We start from the raw sequence: 19,522 nt of genomic DNA, 5'->3' as shown, positions 1-19,522 counted from the left end.
CATGAAGGACTTCGCGTCCTACTCCGAGGACGCGCACCTCATGAAGATGGCCCTCTACCACGAGATCGAGCAGGACTGCTTCCGGCTGGTGGGCGAGAAGAAGTCCAACAAGGAAAAAAGCTTCTTCGAGTGCAGCTTCCGGGCGGGTCGTTATTTCCTGTTCATCACGGACCTCAGCAAAGAGAGCGCAGTGCCCAAGGGCACACTGGCTCAGTTGCTGGACCCCGAGTTTGTCGGGTACTGCCTGAGCTACTACGGAGAGGAGAAGTGTAGCATGCGGCTGCTGGAGCAGGAGCAGGTGGACCGGCACAAACTGCTGAACGAGAAGAGCGAGTACGTATCGGCAGACCGACTGCGGGCGGGACAACGGTCGCATCTGCCCAAGAGCACGGAGCGGTACCTGAACACACTGCAGCAGAGCAAGAAGGTGCTGCCGGCCTCCAAGCGCGAGATCAAGCAATTTGAATGATATTTGATGATTTTGATTGCATCACTTGTCTTGTAGGACTTGGTTTTATTGACGGCTAGGGGGACACCTTGAACACCACCTTCAGGCAGTTGGCGGGCGGCCTCTTTGCCATGCCGGCTCTTCCCGCAATAGCAGGTTTCAGTGGGGAAACTAGTGTTGTAGGAGCCTAATCTCTCAATGAAGTCAAGCTTTAGCATTCAAAGGCTGGCCATTGAATTTATCTTCAATATGGAATAATTCTTCAACCAGGAATAGATGCTGGGAGCTCAGGAGCCAGCCCCCATGCCCGACTTCGAGGGGCTGGAGAGCACTACAGCCCCTTCCCTGGCAGCGGAAGTGCAAGAGGCCGAGTGGGAGGTCAAGAAGCGGGCAAACCTCGAGCAGGAGAGGCTAGAGAAAGACAATCGCAGAATGCGGGCGCAGGAATGGCTTGAGTAATTCCAGCGCAAACGCGAGTAGCTCATAAACTCGAAGAAGGCATAGCCGGAGTAGACGGAGAAGGTGGCAGGGGAGGGCTGGCAGAAAGTTCTGGCCAGCGTCAACCTGCAGGACGGAGAAGCCACTCGCATGAAGTAGATCTTAAAGGGGCTCCGCCAGCCTTGAAGATGGAATTATTATCAGCATAGCATGTGGAACCCCCAGTCCTTCCGCCGCTTCAAGGCCTACATCAACTACTTCGACCCCGCCTCTCCCATCTTTCACACCCTTTCCGCCCCTGCCCACCGCCTGGTCTCCATCGACCAAATCCAGAGCTTGCGCCAGAGTCTGGCCCTCTGCGAAAGGCGCTAGAGGGTCTACTATCAGGCTGGGGACTGCGCCTAGCCCTTCGACGAAGCCACCGAGGAGGACACCAAATTCAAGGTGAACAGTCTGAGACAATCGGCGGACATCCTCTCGAGCAGGTTGGGTAAGCCGACGGTGGTGATCGGACGGATTGCCGGGCAGTACGCCAAGCCGAGGAGCCAATTCTACGAGAAGGAGGGGGTCAACAACTATTTCGGAGACATGGTGAATTCCGTGGCCGACAGGGAGATTGCTGAGCAGCGGTTGATGCTAGCCAACGAGAAGGCCCGGATTGTGTTTAGACACATCTCGCAACTAGACCCTTCCATGTTCATCAGCCACGAGGGGCTGGTCTTGCCTTACGAAGCGAGCCTGACCAGCCAGGCGCAGGATGGTTACTACTGCCACTCCGCGCACCTGCTCTGGATAGGGGAGCGCACTCGCCAGCTGGACGGTGCACACGTCTAGTTCTTTCGTGGCATCGAAAACCCGATCGGGGTCAAAATCAGTAGCAAAATGGATATTTCCGCTTTCCACCAACTCTTCAGAGTCTTGAACCCCGCCAACCAGGTGGGCAAGCTGGTGGCCATCTTCCGGCTGGGTAGCGAAGCGTACTCACCCGGCAACATTGTCGAAGAAGTGTGCCGCCTCAAGGCCAGAGAGGCCCTCAACCTGCTACTCGTGCTAGACCCCATGCACGGCAACGGCGAAACCACCCCGCAGGGGTTTAAAACCCGGCGCCTCGAGAGGATTTTACGAGAAGTTTAGCAGTTTACCAAGACAGTCCGGGAACACGGGATCCAGCCGGGGCTGCACCTGGAGACGACGGGGGCGGAGGTGAGCGAGTGCGTGTGGGGGGAGGAGGGGATCGAGGCGGGGCGGTACCGGTCGCTGTGTGACCCGCGGCTGAACCCGGGGCAGACGGAGGCAGTGCTGGAGGGGTTCGCGAGTGGATTGAATTGATATAATTAGTTGATAATAATATTAATAATGAATTTCTTGAACTTCCTCTACTCGGGGAAAGAGCGTGCCGAGCTGACCAGTGATGAAGCTGGGGTTCGCCCAGCAGGACCAGGCCTCGTCCCGCCGCGGCTTTGAGCCCCTCAAGCCCCGGGAACGACTACTCGACACTTTGAGCAAGGAGCCCTCGAAAGCTTGATAGAGAAGAAGAACATGCTGGACATGCTCATCCAGTCCTCGCAGGAGCGAGGGCCCAAGAAAAAGATGTCCCTGAATAACCAGTTCGAAGAGGACCAACGAGTGCGGCCATCCCGAGAAGGAGCCACTACGCGAAGGGCATGTGCAACAACTGCTACCACAAGTACGGCCGGAATAAAAAGCCCTGGCTGTGTGCCCACGACCGACTGTACGCTGCTGGGCTCTGCCAGAACTGCTACGTCAACAGCTACAACAGGAAGCGCAAAGAGCGGCTGCGGGACTCCAAGAGCGAGGAGGGGCCGGCCCGAGCACACTGAGCCCGCGCCCAAGCTAGAGGAGAAATAGGAAGGCTCTGATTGAACGACCGATGATATCATCAACAGTTGAGCCCGAGCAGCAGGTCCAGCTTGTCGCGGAAGCGGGTCAGGTGCTGGCACCCCCGGCACCTACGGTGAGTCCGGACCAGGAACCCGAGCATGTCCTGCAGCCGCTTGGGCTCGAGGGGCTCGCAGTCGGTTATGCTGGCTTTGTTCACCTCCACCTCGAAGGGGTATTTAAGGTAGACCTTGACGTTTTGGTAGACCCGGGGGCTCACGCTCTTGAGTAGTTCAAGCTTGTGCTTCAGTTAGCCAACCTCCTGCTATTCTTGCCGGTTCAGCTGCACACGGGGGAAACTGTTCTGCTCTACCTTCTTCTGGAAGGAGAAAGCACTCTCCATTGTCGAAAAGAGGTCCAGGTCTTTGATCCCCGCTTGGTTGTTGCGCTTCGCCCTGCCCTCGGCTTCCAGCGGCCGGCTCTTCCTCCGCCTGAGGTCCTGCTCCTCCTCCTGCTCCTTCTCCTCCTACAGCTCGATTTTGTGTTCCTTGGGGTCGAGCACCGACAGGAACCGGGAGTGCAAGTGGTTAAGCATCTGGTTGATCGGCTTCTTTAAGGTAGTTTCAGGTCCAGCTTCCTCAGGTGATGGCTTTTATCTCGGCCGGCTTATTTGGCCCAGACGCGACAATGAGGCCCTGAAGGATCTGCGCTGGAGTTGTCTGACGCTCAGTCGGTTGGCTGGGTCCATGAACTTCGGCTTCAGGTGCTTGCTTTCTAGGTTCGGGACGTAGTCCTGCCCTTCCACAGAGCGCTGCGAGGGGTCGTGGGAGTGGGCAGGCGGAGGAGGGGCCTGGGGCTCGTGCCTGATGACGAAGGGGGCTGCTCCCCAGTCGGAGAAGCACTCCACATAGCGCAGGATTCCGCCAGCCATTTTGAGAGTGCTGATCTGCCAGTCGAATTGCTTCAGTTACTCGATTAATCTCTCAAAGTACTTACTGTTCTCATTGGGTTCTGGCTCCAGTTCATTCTGGACAATGATTTTGGTCTGGAGCCGCTCCCTGCCCTGTATTCTCTCTTCGAGCAGCTTGTTCAGCGACGAAATCTGTTTTTTCTAGTTCTCTTTGATGGCCTCTGCCTAGAGGTCCGTAAGCCTGCGGTCAAACAGCTCAAGCTTGTGCCGGGGCCTGGAAAAGTCTTCATCCTGGGTCATTTTCCGAACCGAGTCCTCCACAGAGCACTAGTTATCCTCAGATGAGTGTATCGAATCTTAGTAACTCTGTTCATCGAATTACCCTTAGCTCTGTCTGCTGCTCACGCTGCGGCTCGGCTCCTGCTGCTCGACAGAGTCCATCCCAGTAGCTTCGAGCTTTCCCGTGGGAAGGTGCTTTTCGCTGGCGTGCGTGTACTTGTGGTCCCGCCTCCTGGCCATAATCTTCGTGGCCCGCTTAGCCTTTACAGAATTTAAGTGTCCGCGTGGCTTATGGTGAACGGAATCCACAAATGGCCTCGTCTACTTCTCTTTCTCCTGACCTGCACTATCATTCTTGTTTAGAGCAGTGTGTTTGCCCTCCCGCTTTTCTTTGGGTCCTTTGCTGCGGGATGCAATTCCTCGCCTTTCGTGGCTTTTGCTGTTGTGTTTGGCATCGTCTTATCGGACCCCACCACGTGACTTGGAATCGTACAGATCGCTGGCCTTACCCTCGCGCCGATCTTCTTTGGGCCTATTCCTTTTCCTCTTCCTTAGTTCCTTTTTCTTAGGATCATCTTATTAAACTGAAAACTTAGTTTTGCTTTTGATTTTCTTGTCGGTCGGCAGAGGCTTTCGTGGCTGAACCTGGCTGATCTCCTCCTCCTCACCGCTGTCATCGGGGTTGACCTAATCGATTTCGATTTTGAGGGTGGAGTAGATGGTAAGCCCCTCCATGAGGAGGGCACATCCGATCTCGCGCATATCTACGTCAGGCTCTTTGCCCATTTCCTTGAGTCTTTTTTCAAGAGTGATAACCTTCTCCTTGAGATAGTTAATAAAGGCCTCTGCCTTGGCATCATCGACCTGGATGCCGACCTGCTTCAGGCTGGTCCTCGTCTGGGTCGGCCTGCTGAAGTTGCCGGCCCGGGTGTTCCCCACCTGCACCTTGCTCGCCTCGTCCAGCTTCAGATTAAGGTTGTAAATGTAGACCTCAAGCGATTGCTTTTCAGCAAGAAAGAGGGCTTACTGCTGTTCCAGCATTCTGGCCTGGGATTACTCCTTGGCCACCAACTCTACCTTGAGGCGGTCGACTTCCTCTTCCAGCCCACGCAGCTTGTCGTTCATCTGCATGTTGGTGATCTCGTAGTCCTTGACTAGGACGACACCCGACATCTTCTCGCGCTCCAGTTAATTGATGCGCTCGTGCAGTCGGCCGTTCTCGTGACCTGCCTCCTCGAGCTGACGCAACAGCTGGTTGCGCCCCTCTTTTGACTTGAAGTCGACTGTCTGGATCTGCCGGCAGACCATGGCGCTCCTGCGCTTGAGTGCGATCTTGTCTGCCATGAGAACTCCCAGGTGGACGCAGAACCCGTAGAACTCACCCGAGAGGTTGGCGCGCAGCTCATCGATCATCTCGTGGCTGGCCTGCGTGAGGTGGTCAAGGGCGCTGCTAAAGTCGCGGTTGTTGCGCTTCTTCTTTTCCTCGTAGTCGGTAAGCGAGTACTCGAGCAAGTGCCGGAGACACTCCTTGAGAGTCTTTTCTGCGGCAGAGGGGCGGTGCTCGTCGACGAGAGAACGGGCAGCCAGCAGCTCGTTGACCGCGTCCTTGTAGTCCTCCAGCTGAGTGGTCAGGAACGTGGCCATCTCTTCCTCAGAAACCTCCATGTTGAACTCGGCTCGGTCCTTCTCTAGTTCCGAAAAGTAGGACTTCTGATTCTCGCGGAAGTGGTTGACCAAGTCCTTCTTGGTGCGGATGGCCCGGATGCTGATGCTGTCCATCCGCTTCAGGTTTGCCAGCTACACGTCCTTCAGGCACACTTCGCACAGCCGCCGCCGCTGCCTGTTCTGCGCTGGTCAGGACCCGACGCTTGTGTGCCTCCTCTACGCGCTCCTGATCCTCGTGAATCCGGCGCAGCAGGTAGGAGGACATCTCATACAGCAACCCGTAGAGCCGCTTTAATCTCACGCTCATGACCAGATTGCCCTCGATGGCTAGCTCGTCGCAGCTTGAGAGCATTATTCCCTGCAGCTGGGAGAAGATGGCCTCGTAGTTCCGCTCGACTTCGGCGGGCGAGGCCTGCACGACCGCGTGGCGGAAGAGCCTGCTGAAGTCGCGCTGCAGCTTGGCGAGCATCTCGGCGAGGGGACAGCTGATGGAGTCCTCGTTGAGGTGCTTGTTCTTGATGTAGCTGGGCTGGGGAAGCTGCTCCTGCTCCATGAATAACCGTTCAAATTTCGGTCAGGAGGCTCTCCTCGCCCTCGAACTCGTCCAGGAACCCGTAATAGTCCGCGTCGTGCACCAGCCGGTCCCGCAAAAAGAGAGTGTTCTGGCGCCGCATCGCCTCCGCCAGCCCGCCCGGCACCTCGGGGTAGGCCACCCGCTCCCGCTCGTAGACCAGCATGTAGGCGCTCCTGCTGCGGCCCAGCTCGTCCTCAGGCTCTCCTCCAAAGCACTCCGCGGGGATGGCCTCCGGGTTGAACCGAGTCACAAAGTTGTCGTTGAATGTCGAACCACCACCCCCTCGCGGTCCGATATGAAGGAGTAGTAATGACCTGCCTCGATGGTCCCGAGTGCACCAGCACCCCCCGCAGCCGGAACACAAACCCTAACGGGTCTCGGTCCACCGAGCGCTGTTCGTTGAGCTTCTCCAGCGAGCCTGCCGGGATGCGCGGGTCCTCGCGGCGAGCCAGTCCCTCCCGCGTCCAGTCGGTCAGGTCGATCTCCAGGGGAAATTCAAGAAGTCATTGATCTTGTGCCGGGTCATGAGGTAGTAGTTGAACTCGAACCGTTTGAGGGTCAGCAGGAGAGTGCCGGGCAGCCTCCGCAGACAACTGCGGCGCAGCACCGTCAGCCGCCGCCCCGTACTGCTCGCAGAAGTACTGGTTCTAGCCGGACAGCACCTCTCCCCGCAGCATCTCGTTGAGGCTGTCCCGCAGGCTGCCGTGCCCCTTGAGCTCCATGTTCAGCGAGCAGAATGTCTCTACACTGATCGAGGCAAACGGAAATTCGTCCTCCAGACTCACCAGCTCATTCTCCAACTCTCCGCCCAGCAGGCCCCCCAACGCGGCCTGGCCCTCCTCGGCCTCGAGCTGCTCGGCCAGGCAGATCAATAGCTCATTGACGTCCTGCTGCCGGGTGACGATTATCCGCTCGCCGGCCAGCTTCACGTTCTCGATCAGCCCGGCGGGCGTCACCCAGCTCTTGACCGAGAGGGCGAGGTCCAGGAAAGTCTTGCGAAGGGAGTTTCCTACTGGTCCGAATTCGCGGTCCGTGCAGAGGTACCTGCGCGGACGGGGCTGATCATGAACAGCTGCTGCACCAGTGCGTTTAAGTAGCATGTCGCCCCCAGGTTTCTTTAGCGCCCACGAAAGCACCGGTCCGCAGAGGCACGTCTCGAGCTCTTTTACTCTGCCTGGCAACAGCGGCAAGTACTCGTTTTTGAGAGCCCGCCCGAATTCGCTGCGCCGGACGGTCAGTTCCAGCTAGCAGGCTGAAGGGCCCGTTGCCGCACGCTGCGGGACTTGAGCCTAGGCTACTTGCAGCCATTGAGAGAGTCGAACTACGGCACATCGAACAGCCAGGCGAGCAGTTGCCTCAGCCGAGGGTCGCGCACGTCTGGTTTGAGCCCGCGGAACAGCCGGTACAGCTGACTGAGGAGGTAGAGGCAGCCAGCAGTCGGGCCCGGTCCTCTCGTTCGCCCTGCTCGAGATTCAACCAGAGCCAATCTAGAAGTTACTCCACGCCTTCAAACTCCGGCCAGCTCCTTCTCGCACTAGGCCAGGATCTTGGCCAGAGGCAATAAAGGCTTCTTCGCAGCTGACGCCTGCCCGCAGACTCTCCACCAGCCGCAGGGCCAGCGTGACCCGCATCGGCGCGACTCCTCTTCTGGGTCTTCGCTCAGCATGCACAGCAAGAACATCTCGTAGACCAGCCAGCTCCTGACCTCCTTGGTGCAGCTCAGCAGCCGGCTCATCGACTGGCCCAGCAGCCACTTGCCTGGCCAAATCCCTGCACTCGCCCAGCACCAGCATCGGCAGCAGAAGCTTAGAAAATCATCTCGAAAAAGGTCGACATGCAGCCCGACAGCGCTCTCAGCTCGAGGGCGGGGGCCAGCAGCTGCAGCAGCCGGGTTGTGAGCAGTGGCAGGTCCAGCGCCTCCTCCAAGGAGCTGCACGTCCTTCAACTCGAACAGTACGGGCAGGCGCTCGGGCGGGCTCTCGCTCCTTACTTCTCAACACTCACGAAGGACAGTTCGGAGCCGTTTTTGTGGTTTTTGCGCTGGTCTTCGCGGGCCCGGGCGGTGACCGAGGCAGGCGAGGCAGGCTGCGAATGGACGGGGCTCTGGAAGCTGGGGGTGGCCACTGCGCTCTTGGACTTGTCTCGAGGAGACCTTGAAGGAAAAGCTCTTGCTCTTGAAGGACATCGAGACTTCGACAGTGCGCTAAGCTATTTCGACTACTCTAGAATCGAGCGCAGCTACACTCCTGCCAGGTCACTCACCCGGGGCTGGCACTTGAAGATGGCCTGCACCGAGGCGTGGCTGCTGGCCGGCTACCTGCCGCAGCAGGAACAGCTCCACGAACTGCCGCAGCAGCAGCAACAGTTCGCCCCCCACTCGCACGGGCAGCAGGTCCTGCGAGCCTATGCTTCTGGCCAGCTAGAGCTGGCTCGAGCATGGCGAACAGGTACTTGAGTCCGCCCTGCTCCATGAAGGCCAGCCTGAGTTTCCGAGCCTGCCTTGGGATCTTTCTACCCAAACAGAATGTTTTCCACTTTCTTGAGCTCAAAGGCCAGCCGGAACAGGGAGTGCTGCTTGAAGTAGGTGCCCCACCGCTATCCTTCCGCCAGCTGCTGTCGCAGTCGGTCAGCCTCGCCTCCACCAGCGCAGCAGCGGAGACGATCGCCAGCGCCAGCTCCGAGGCTCCCCCGCACGGGTCTCCATTATCTGGAAGAGCAGCTCTACCAGCCGAGGACTGGCGCAGACTGCCTCACTAAGAAAAGCAACGGGAGGAGCTTGCTTGCCTTCCTCCTCCAGCATGCGGCTGTAGAAGTCGACAAAGCTGGGCTCCAGAGCCACCTCAATCAGCTCTTCGACTGAGTCGTTCGGGCGCTTTCGGATGATCAGCCGCAGTAGATCTTCGTCCAGGCTGAGCAGGTCCTGGATTTCCCGGAACCTTCGCGTCGAGGGCCTCGTCGAGGGGGGCCTTGGCTTCCTCGCGGTCAGGGGCACGGGATGACCATGATCGTCTGCAGGTTCTCGATTTTGAAGTCTGCGAGAGAACCTCTTCCTTTCAAAATGTTGCCTTGTGGTCAAAAGGGAGATCTCGGCAGGCTTTCTCTGGGCCTAAGTCTACGGCCGATAGCTTCAGCGGCCCGTCGGGCAGGGGCCATGTCGAGGCTGAGCCTGATGTGGAACTTGTCAGGGGCCAGCGCCGCCTTCTCCTTGTTGATGATCTTGACCAGGACTTCCTTCCGAGCGATCGGCTTCCCTCCAAAATTGAAATTCTAGTTTTCCTCTAGCAACCTCGAGAGCAACCGCACTGCCCCGCGCAGGTCTGCGCTCCTCCAGCTCAGCTTCGAGGGGCCTACTCGATGCGCTTGCAGTAGGTCTTGACCAGACTGGTGCGGACTGCCTCACTTACGCACTGCATGCGGTAGACGCGGAGGATGACCTCTGCCGCCCGTGCCGCTGTGGGGTCGTGGCTGCTGAAAGTGAGCACTTGCCAGAACAGGTCCAGACGGATAAGTTCACCTGTCCGCCACCAGCAGCTTGTTCTTGGACCTTCGCTCGAGACAGCTGTGCGTCCTCGTTGCGCACCATGAAAAATCGGTCAACGCAGTCCAGCAACCCGGGGGTGAAACAGGCCGGGTCGACCCGGAGCAGTCGCTCGAAGAACAGGAAGTTTGTCGCCTCTTAACTAAGCGTGCGGCAGTGGGTCCAAACAACGAGTGAAAAACAGCAGCACAGTGTTTTTATTGGTCTCGCCTCTTGAGCCCTACAAAGACCTACCAGAGGAGAAAGGCCATCTGCTTGTCCACCTTCTCGCGGAAAGGCAGGCGCTGCACCCAGAACAGCAACTCGAACTTCCTGGTCTCAACTACCAGTTTGAGCCAGAACTGTAGTACGTGCGCCTTCAGGAAGGCCTCTCCCATCTCCTTGCAGTCCCCCTGCAGCACGATCTCGATCACTGCCAGGCCACTCGCACCTCGCTGCTGTCCGCGGCGATCAGCGGCACCACCATCACTCCCACCTGCGCTCCGAAGAGCAGGGTTTCTCGTAGAGCAGGTTGTGCAGCAGGGTCATCGCGTGGCTGCCTTCCGACTGCAGACAGGCAGACAGCGCCAGGTCCAGCAGCCGCTGCAGGCACTCACTCTTCTCCATGGACTCGCCCTCCTCCGCGCTCCTCGTGTTTGGTAATGCACCTGCCCAAGCCTCCTGCTCTCGTTCTTGATAAGCCTGGACCGCGACAGGAGCATCAGGAGGGTGGCGTGTTTTTGCCGAAGGGCAGCAGACTGGCCTCGACGGACCTGAGGATGGGCCAGCAAGTTCCTCCTCTCCTGAGGGCGGGCGCCACTCCCCTCTCCAAGACCTTTTCGGCCTCCTCCAGGATAGCTGTTGTCTTCGGCACTAATGAATTTCTAGGCCAGGCTTCTAACAAACTCGCCAGGGCATTTCCCGGAAGAAGTACAGCTCGCGGGCGATCAGTCCCGACCGCTTGAGCACTTCGGGGTGCAGGCTGAAGCTCATCAGTGCTTGGCCAGCCCGTTGTCCTTCAGCCACTGCATCAGCTGCTGCCTGCTCTCCAGCCGGCGCCTCGCTCGACACTCGGCTGATCATCTCGCAGACCGAGTTGATCCCGAACAGCCTCTTCTCCAGCGAAGTCGAGAAGATCGAAAAGCAGAACAGTCTCAGCTGAAATTCCAGGGAGACGTTGTATAGCCCCAGGCCTTCTGCCAGCCTCGTGTAGCTCTTGAATAGGTTCAGGAACGACTTGAAGGAGCACTCTTCCCTGCTGGCGGCTTCCACCGAGCCCCCCAGACAGACCGGCGATCTCCTGGAAGTCCGGATCATTCGAGTTGACCTTCCTCGCGGCTGCTAAAAGTCCAACAGACACACCGCGTCGCTAAGCTGCCCCTCGCTCAGCTTGAGCTCCAGCTCCTCCAGGACCCCCTGCTCTAGGACTTGCTGGTAAACCGCCTGCTGCAAGCAGAGCATGCTTCTACCACTTGTCTGCGACAACTAATCAGGCACTGCGTAAAAGGAGGCCTGGGGGAAGTTAAGCACCTTGAGGGCCTGTATAAGGCGGCCCTAGGACGCTTTGCGCTCAAGGTACTGCTCGACGCAAGGCAGAGCTGAGACCCGGAACTCGAGGTGGGCGGGCGAGTGGTCGTAGGGGTGGGCGAAGATGCGCTTGATGGCAGCATCATCACTGCCCCTGGCCAGCGGGATGCTGCTCTCCTAGACCTCCATGCTCCAGGGCCCGAACTGATGATCCATCCGAATAAATACCAAATACCAATATTTGGATGGACAAGATCCGCAAGCAGGGCTTTCCCCGTGACGAGTCCTTTGACTTGCGCCTCACCAAGAAGTTCTGGACCACCCTCAACCAGAACAACGACCCCAAGGCCCACTCCCTTCTTTCAGAGCTGTCCGCCGAGTCCTGCAGCAAGTCCTTCTACTAGAGCACGAAGGTGCGGCCCCTCCAGAAGCGGTACTTCGCCCGGCAGGAGCGAGAAGAAGTAAACAAGCTGTACCTGTGGATCGAGAACAAACTGCGGTTGTTCAAGGCCACCAGCGGCAGGGGCGAGGCCTGGCTGAACTACAAGCAGGAGGTGCTGAACTACGGGCTGGGGGAGATCATCAAGCGAGTGAAGGCAGAACATACCGAGCGGGGGGCACTGCTGGAACTGATCGTCCTCGAAATCCTCGAGCACGCGAACAAGGTCATTCTGTTCTTCGGCGAAAGGGCCAAGGAGCTGGAGGTGACCAGGGTCAAGGAAAACACCCACCTCCACCAGGAGTACCAGCGGTACATCGACGGGCTGCTGTAGTCCCGCGAAAAGTTCAAGCAGCAGGCCGAAACCCTGGACAGGTTCAAACACGAGATCGTCAGGGTCAACCGCAAGTTGGCCCACGAAAACCGCATCAGCGAGAGGGAATGCAAAAATCTCAGGCTGAAGTACACCTGGCAGGAAATCGAGTTCAAGGCCATCCTAGAAGAGAACCTGTTCCTGCATATGGAGAAGGGAAACAGCGGAAAGTGGTTGCGAGAGCGTTACAAGCGGCTTAAGGAGAAAAAGCCCGGCCAGCGCCAGCTCAAGCTGCTTCGCAAGCAGGAGCTGGCTGAGAACGTCATGTCCGACATGCGGTGGGCCATGTTCGAGATCTGGAAGCGATTCGAGAAGGATGAAAGCCTCGAGATCGACGCCTTTGGGGTCATGGACGAGGAGGACCGCAAGGACATGAAGCTTAGGTCCGACAAGGAACTGCTCTTCAAGTTCAAGGCAGACAAAGTCTACGACGTGGAAGACTGGAAAAGCCATGTCGGCAAGCCTGAGCAGGAGAATGGCCTGGACAAGCTGCTGAAGGCGGACCTGAGCTTCATGCCCCGGAAAGAGGAGTACAAGGACAGGCTGTTCGAGAACTACGGCACCAGGAACTCCGAGACGAGCAGCCACGACCTCATCCAGCTCAGCGACAAGGGGATCAACATCAAGCCCGCCTCCACTTCGAAGGGCACTGCCAAGGACCCCAAGATCGAGTGGCAGTTCAGGGACAGCAAGTACACCCAGCTGGGCAGGCTGAGCTACGAGAAAGGGGTCATGACCGAGGACCCGGAGCTCTTCAAGTAGGCGGCCAGGATGATTTCCGAGCAGAATTAAAAGCAGAAGGCTCTCAACGCATAACACTCCCATCAGCCCCAGTAGCGCACCCAGCCCTCCTAGTCAGCCCAGAAGTCAAGGGAAGGAAAAGCGCTTGAACATGCAGCTCTCCTTGAGGGAAAAGAGGACAAGGCATCGAACTTTGCTAATACTTCTTAGCTAAGGAGCAAAGCGTACGACACCTAAGTGAAGAAGACAGGCACTCCGGGCAAGTCGAGAGAAGCCGAGGACGAGCATGTCCTCAGGAAGAGAGGCCAGATCAAGACCAAAAAAATGCTTAAGTCGGTCTCCAAACTGTACGAGGACTAGCCTCCCCGACACGCCCCGCCCAAACACTCCCGTCTCAACAGGTTCCTCGCAAACGAGGGCAGGGCAAGGCCAGCTGATCTGAAGGTCATCAACTCCGATAATGAAATCGAGGTTATCGAAGAAGAGGAGCACTAGGAAAAGCTGACGAAGGAGACCTTCAATGTCTATTACGAGCGCATAAAGAGGGCTGCGGGCAAGGGCGAGCCGAGGCCGGCCAAGAAGAGGCGGGTGCTGTCGGGCAGGAAGCAGCTGGGGCGCAGGAAGGAGGTGGTGCGGATGGCCAAGAAGTAGTCGAACGAGCTGCTGTACAAGATGGAGCAGAAGCAGTTCAACCTGGAGGAGTTCAAGAAGAAGTCGACTCCGGTGAACATAATGGGGAAGGCGAAGTACGATAAGACCACGGAGAGCATAAACAGCATCGTGGCGCAGAAGCCCGAGCGGCCGATGTCGATCGCGGCCTCCAAAAAGATCTTCTCGAGCAGCTGCAGGATCTTCAACTCGATCATCGGCGAGTTCTGCAAGATGTACCAGAAGACGCCCGGGCTCATCGAGTCGGCGATCTGCAACACCCCCAAGTTCGAGCGGGTCATGTACCCCATCAACATCGTCATCCAGGAAAAGTTCATGAACAAGTTCGGCCTCAAGTCTGTCGCCGAAAAGAACATGCGCAGCCTGCTCGAGACCATCACCGCCCTCCAGCACTCCTCCCACGAGGCAGAGGTCTTCAGCCGCCTCTGCGGCATCCACCCCAGCTCCACCTCCGAGGACCTGGCTCTCTACCTCAGGGCCATCATCTACCTCGAGCTGCCCCACCAGCGGGGCGAAATCAACCTCTTCAAGACCTCGATCACCAGGAAGTAGTTCGCCGAGCACCGGCAGACCATCTTCGAGCACTACTTCACCCCGCCCGAGCTGGAGGCCCTCGAGGACGAGACCTTCGGCGAGCTGCTGGCCACCGACCTGAACAGCATCGCGGTGCGGGCGCTCCGACTGCTGGGGGCCAAGATCGAGCAGTGGTCCGAAAAGGCCATCCCGCTGCAATCGACCAGCATCGACTTCGACCTGTTCCTGCGGTTCCTCTACTTCATGAGGCTGCCCATCGAGCAGGAGATCTACTTCGAGAGGTCTTTCCTCACCTTCTGCGATCTCGTCGAGGGCAGCCAGAAGATCATGACCAGGAACCGCTACCTCGCCTTCTGCCTCCAGTTCAACTTCTTCTCGCTCGACAGTGCCATCGACTACGTGAAGGAGAGGTGCTACCCGCTCGAGGAACCCCTCCGCCAGCACGCCTCCAACGAGGTCTTCCTGAAGCTGCAGATCCGCTAGTTTTCGCGCCTGGGCATGCCCAAGATGGTGCTGCTGCTGGAGTGGATGAACACGCTGGACATCCTGGAGAACAGGCTGTCCAAGAGGATCTGGGACGGGCTGGAGCCCTACTGCGCGCTGGCGACCGGCATCGTGCGGTATTTCCAGCGCAATGTCAGGAAAAAATGAGAATCACAAGACTTCCTCGGACACGGGCACTGCTGCACTCTTGAGGGCAGCAGTCTGCGCGTGGGCCTGCTCGAGTTTCGTCTCCAGCAGAGATATCCTGAGGCGGTATGCTTCGGCATCATCCTTCAGCTTCGCGATATCTGCGGTGAATTCCTAGGTCACTCTTTAGCGCTCTTCCTTCAGATTTTAAGCCATCTCTTTCTTGCACTTCTCGAGCTCTTTCTGGCATTTCTTGAGCTCGCGGTCTTTGCGCTTCAGCAGCTGCTTCTCGCCCGCCTCGTCGGCCTCGGCTATCTCGACGATGTCTACGTTTCCGTCTGGGACTGCCTCGCGTTTCAGCCTTTCGGACAACAGCTCGGCCTTTTGGGACAGCGCCTCCTTGTCGGCCCGGAGCTGCTGGACTTGCTCTCTAAGCTCAACGTTTTAGGTTTTAGCACTTTGAAGCAGAAGCTGCTGCTCGGCTAGTAACTGAGAATTCTTGCCCTCGGGATCCTATTGCCTTTACTGCTTCAGTCCTCGGAGCTACTCCTCCAGTGTCTGGCACTACTTCTTCTGCTAGAAGAGCACGTTTCTCGTATTCGCCAGCTCTGATTCCTTAAGCTCCAGGCTCTTGGACAGCTGCTATATGCGCTACTCCTGCTGCTGCAGCCGGCCCTGGAGCTAGCTCTTCTCGCGGTCGGTCTCGCGCCGGTCGGACTTCAGCTTTTCGGCAATGTCCCGGTTTGAAATCAGCAGCGCTTTCTTGCTAGTCTTCTAGTTCTACAGTTACTGCTTGCAGGTCTCCAGTTTATCCCGGATGGACGTGAGAGTGTCCTCTGCGTTCTGGCACTCCCCCTGCAGCTCCTTGACCTGCAGATCTTTCTCCCGGACCAAGTCAGCCAGGCCCGCACACTTGTCCTGCGCCTGGCGCAACTCCGCTCTCAGCCCCTCCGCCTCCGCCCTCTCTTTCTCGGCGCCGGCCTGTGAGAGTTTCTCCAGCTCGAATGACAGCTGCGCGATATTGGCATTGGCCTTGTCATTCTAGAATCTGCAGGAATGCAGTTCCTGAGTGACCTGGAGCAGCCTGTTGTTGTAGTCGATGACCTCGTTCTGCAGCTGGTGCTCGCGCTGTTCAGCGGCGAGGAATGCCTCCTTTAACTGTTCGTGTTTCTTCTAGGAGAGTTTCACCCTTGACACCAGGACATGCCTCTCGGATTAGCTTGTCTCCTTTGAGGCCTACCGGTCTTCGAGCTGCTGGATGATTTTGCGGCAGCCCTCGACCTCCTCCTTCAGCCCCCGCAGCTTGATCTGGCAGTCCTGGGCGGCCCTCTCGTGCTGCAGCGACATCTCCCTGGCCGCGTCAAAATTGCCCAACAGAATTTTGTACTCCTCTTTGAGTGCCAAGTACTTTTCCTTGTATTGCTCACTGGCGTGCAGGTGCTTTTTGGTCGAGGTCAGCTGCCGGTCCTGCTGGTGGAGTCTAACTGCCATGGTCTTGAGCTCCTTGCTTGTTCGCGAGAGCAGCAGCTTGGAGTCGTCGAGCTGGTAGGGCTCTGAGTGGAAGGGCAGGGGGTCGGGGTGCAAGGGTCGGGGCTGGACGAAGGATGGCGCGCCCAGTTCCCTGTAATATTTGTCAGCATTCATGATGGAAATTGGTTTGGGTCAGGGCGTGATGAGGCACTTGCCTGCGGTGGGGTTGGCGAGGTAAGAGGAAAGAGCCTCCTTGATGTCTGCAAGCTTGCACTCCTTGGCCGCCCGCGTCGACAGCGGACCCTTAAGCAGCGCTGAGTGCTCCGAATGGATCTTGGCAAATTCCTCGGGCTTCAAAGTGGTCATCCAATTGAACAGAATGAAGCCGGTTGCAGTCTTTCCCCATAAAAGCTCACCGATGGGCAGAGTGGTTTCGAAATTGAGGCTGAGGCAGCCGTAGCAGTACACTGTCGACAGCTTGGGCATGGCCTTATACACCTTGGAAAAGACTTCGCCTCCGACCGCCTCGAAGCAGCAGTCGATACCCAGCTTGGCGGTCAGCTCCTTGAGCTGAGTCTCCCAGTCACCCTCCATGACGAGCACATGCTGCGCCTTCTCCTCTTCCTGGAGCATCTTCACGTACTCATTCTTGCGGACCAGGTTGATCAACGGAATGTTTTTGATATTGCACATGCGGATAAGCTGCCTGCCCAAGGCGGAGGCCCCTGCGGTGTGGACTATGCCCTTGTGACCCTTTTTATTGACCACGTCCAGGAACCCGATCACCGTTAAGGGGTTGACCGACCCGCTCGCGGCCGACATCTTAGGCACGTCGTCGTCCAGGGGAATGCATTGAGCCCCCTTAGTCACAGTGTGACTTGCCCAAGACCCTTTTCCCAGGAATGATACAAATTTACCCTTGAGGTGAGCAAAGTCAGCACCAGCCTATACAACCCTCCCACAGCCCTAGAAGCCGATCCTCGAGGGCAGGTCCCCCTTGAACTCGTGGCCCTGCATGAAGAGGACGTCAGAGGGGTTGATAGTGAAGGCGTCGACCTGGATGAGGACTTCATCCTTGGCGGGGGAAGGAAGCTCGCAGTCCTCGACGGTGATGGCGGGGTCTTTGCTGTACTCCTTGATGATCGCGCACTTCGCCTTCATCAATTTGTATCTTAGAATGTTCTGTGATATGTATCAATCCATTACGCCCTAATCCGAGCGTTATATCAGTTCCATCAGCCTGTTGCCCAGTCGGTCGATGCGTCCGTGCTTGCTCGGGTTACCCGCGGCGAAGGATGATGGCAGTCTGTACTCCCACGCGACCCTAGGCCTCTCAATCCTGACCAGGCCGGCTCCCTCCTGCTTGTCCCCGAAGTCCAAGTTATCAAGACTGTAGCTCTCATCTTCCATCAGCAATGTTGATTTTCTTCTTAATGAATATTCGGGATAAAGGACTAATTGGCGAGGTGATTTTCAGCAAGTACCAGGTCATGGCGCAGATCGGGGCAGGCTCCTTTGGGGACATCTACTTGGTCAATGAAATGTACAACAACGAAGGGCAGTTCGCCCTCAAGACGGAAGAGTAAAAGACTAAGGTGCCAACCCTGCCAAACGAGATCAAAATCCTGAAGTCGTTGGCCGGCCTGTCGCTTGCTAACCAGCCCGGGCATCCCCAACATCCACATGTCGGGGCGGGAGTCCAAGTACCACACGGCGGTGCTGGATCTGCTAGGCCCCTCGCTCGAGGATTTGTTCGTGATGTGCAAAAAGTCATTCTCACTCAAGACAGTCTTAATGCTCGCTGACCAGCTGCTCGAGAGGATGGAGGCAATGCACAGCCGCAGCATACTTTACAGAGACGTCAAGCCAGAGAATTTCCTGATGGGAGTCGGAGAAAAATCTCATCTAGTGCATGTGGTGGATTTTGGGCTGAGTCGAAAGTTTAGGGACGGAGGCAGCAACCAGCACGTGCCATACCGGTAGGGCCGTGCGCTGGTGGGGACTGCTCGCTACACCTCGGTGAACACGCACCTGGGGATCGAGCAAAGCAGGCGAGACGACATCGAGTCGCTGGGGTACGTGTTAATATACTTCCTGAAGGGGTTTTTGCCATGGCAGGGACTGCGGTACAACAACAAGACCGAAAAATACCAGAAGATCGCAGAACGGAAGCTGACTATCCCCCCCGAAATAGTGTGCAAGGGGCTGCCACTCGAGTTCTCCCTCTACCTGCAGTACACCAAGGCGCTCAATTACGAGGAGAAGCCGGACTACAACTACCTGCGTAGCGTCTTCCGAGAGCTCATGGGCCGCATGGAGTACAAGTTCGACTATGAGTACGACTGGTGCAAGCTGGCCACTGCCCGGCTTGAGAGCAAGAGCCTGACCATCGAAATCTGCAACGAGCAGGGCTACAAGGACGACCAGCAGCAGCCGCAGCTCGTCTTCTGGGAGGACTTCGGCTCTGACCTCGACCCAGCAGAGGTCAAGGTCATCACGCCTGACGAGTCCGACAGCCAGCTCGACATCTGACTGATTATCCGCTCATTAACTAGCTTGATGCACAGCGAAGGCAGCACTCCGCGGCCCGGCGTATCCTGCTGCTTGCCGCGCCCGACTCCGCTCGTGGAAGTCACCCCTTTTGGGCTGGCCAGTGCAGGCTAGCTGCTGAATCCGGCCAATGGCTTTGCCTCGACAAGTCAGTGGAATCAGTCAGGGGAGGGCAGCTCTGTGCTGCGCAGCCAGGCCTGCCCCTGTTCGAGGACCGGTTGCCCTATCTGCTACTAGATGATCAAGTAAAGCATGGCTTGTTTGCAAGGAAAGTACCATCAGCACTTATCGGTATGTAGACCTTTCAGGGAAGAGAACTAGGCCCTGAAGGCTGAAGTAAGGGCGCTGAGGAAGACCAACGCAGAGCTTGAGCTGCGGCTCAGGCAGGAGGAGCAGGCCAGCTTGCACGAGATATAGTGCGTTCACATCCACGAAAAGCAGCAGCTGACCAATGACTACGAGACCGCCCTCTCCCAGCTGCAGGGCCAAGTCCGCCAGCTCGAAAGTTAAGCCAAGGCTGCAAGCTTGATAATAGAGCAGCTGCGGGCGAAAGTGCAGCAGTATGAGGAGTCGACACGGGGATGCGAAAGGGGCGTTGACGAGCAGCTGGCACAGCTGCAACAAGGTATTTCCTCGATGAAGCAATCGATCGGGGCGGCGGTTGTAGAGCAGATCAGGTCCAGTTGTCAGCTGATCGGCAGTAGGGACGACCACCTCAAGTAGACCATCCTGGGCAGGCTGGCAGCCCTGCAGCACCAGCTCGGCCAGGCTGAAATGGATGACTGACTTTATCTGTTATATTTCACTCAGCCTTGAGCTTCTGCATCACAACCGGCAACACCTGCCTATGCACCAGCTTCTCCAGCACTGCGTAGGCCACCAGCCACAAAGGCACCAGCACGTAAAAGTACCTGCTCCA

General features: G+C 57.5%; 1 protein-coding gene across 1 annotated transcript; it reads left to right on the top strand.

Annotated features, from left to right (window-relative positions):
- Positions 1-10,332: 10,332 nt before the first annotated feature.
- On the top strand, positions 10,333-18,585 carry LOC127594435 (casein kinase I-like). Its single transcript, XM_052056309.1, is given in 3 exon segments — positions 10,333-10,457; positions 17,531-17,711; positions 17,713-18,585. Coding segments are annotated over 3 exon segments (1,179 nt in total).
- Positions 18,586-19,522: the final 937 nt, after the last annotated feature.

The sequence above is a fragment of the Hippocampus zosterae genome, unplaced genomic scaffold (assembly GCF_025434085.1).
Source record: "Hippocampus zosterae strain Florida unplaced genomic scaffold, ASM2543408v3 HiC_scaffold_142, whole genome shotgun sequence".
NCBI classification, from domain to species: domain Eukaryota; kingdom Metazoa; phylum Chordata; class Actinopteri; order Syngnathiformes; family Syngnathidae; genus Hippocampus; species Hippocampus zosterae.
This window is presented reverse-complemented; position numbering and strand designations above follow the sequence as displayed.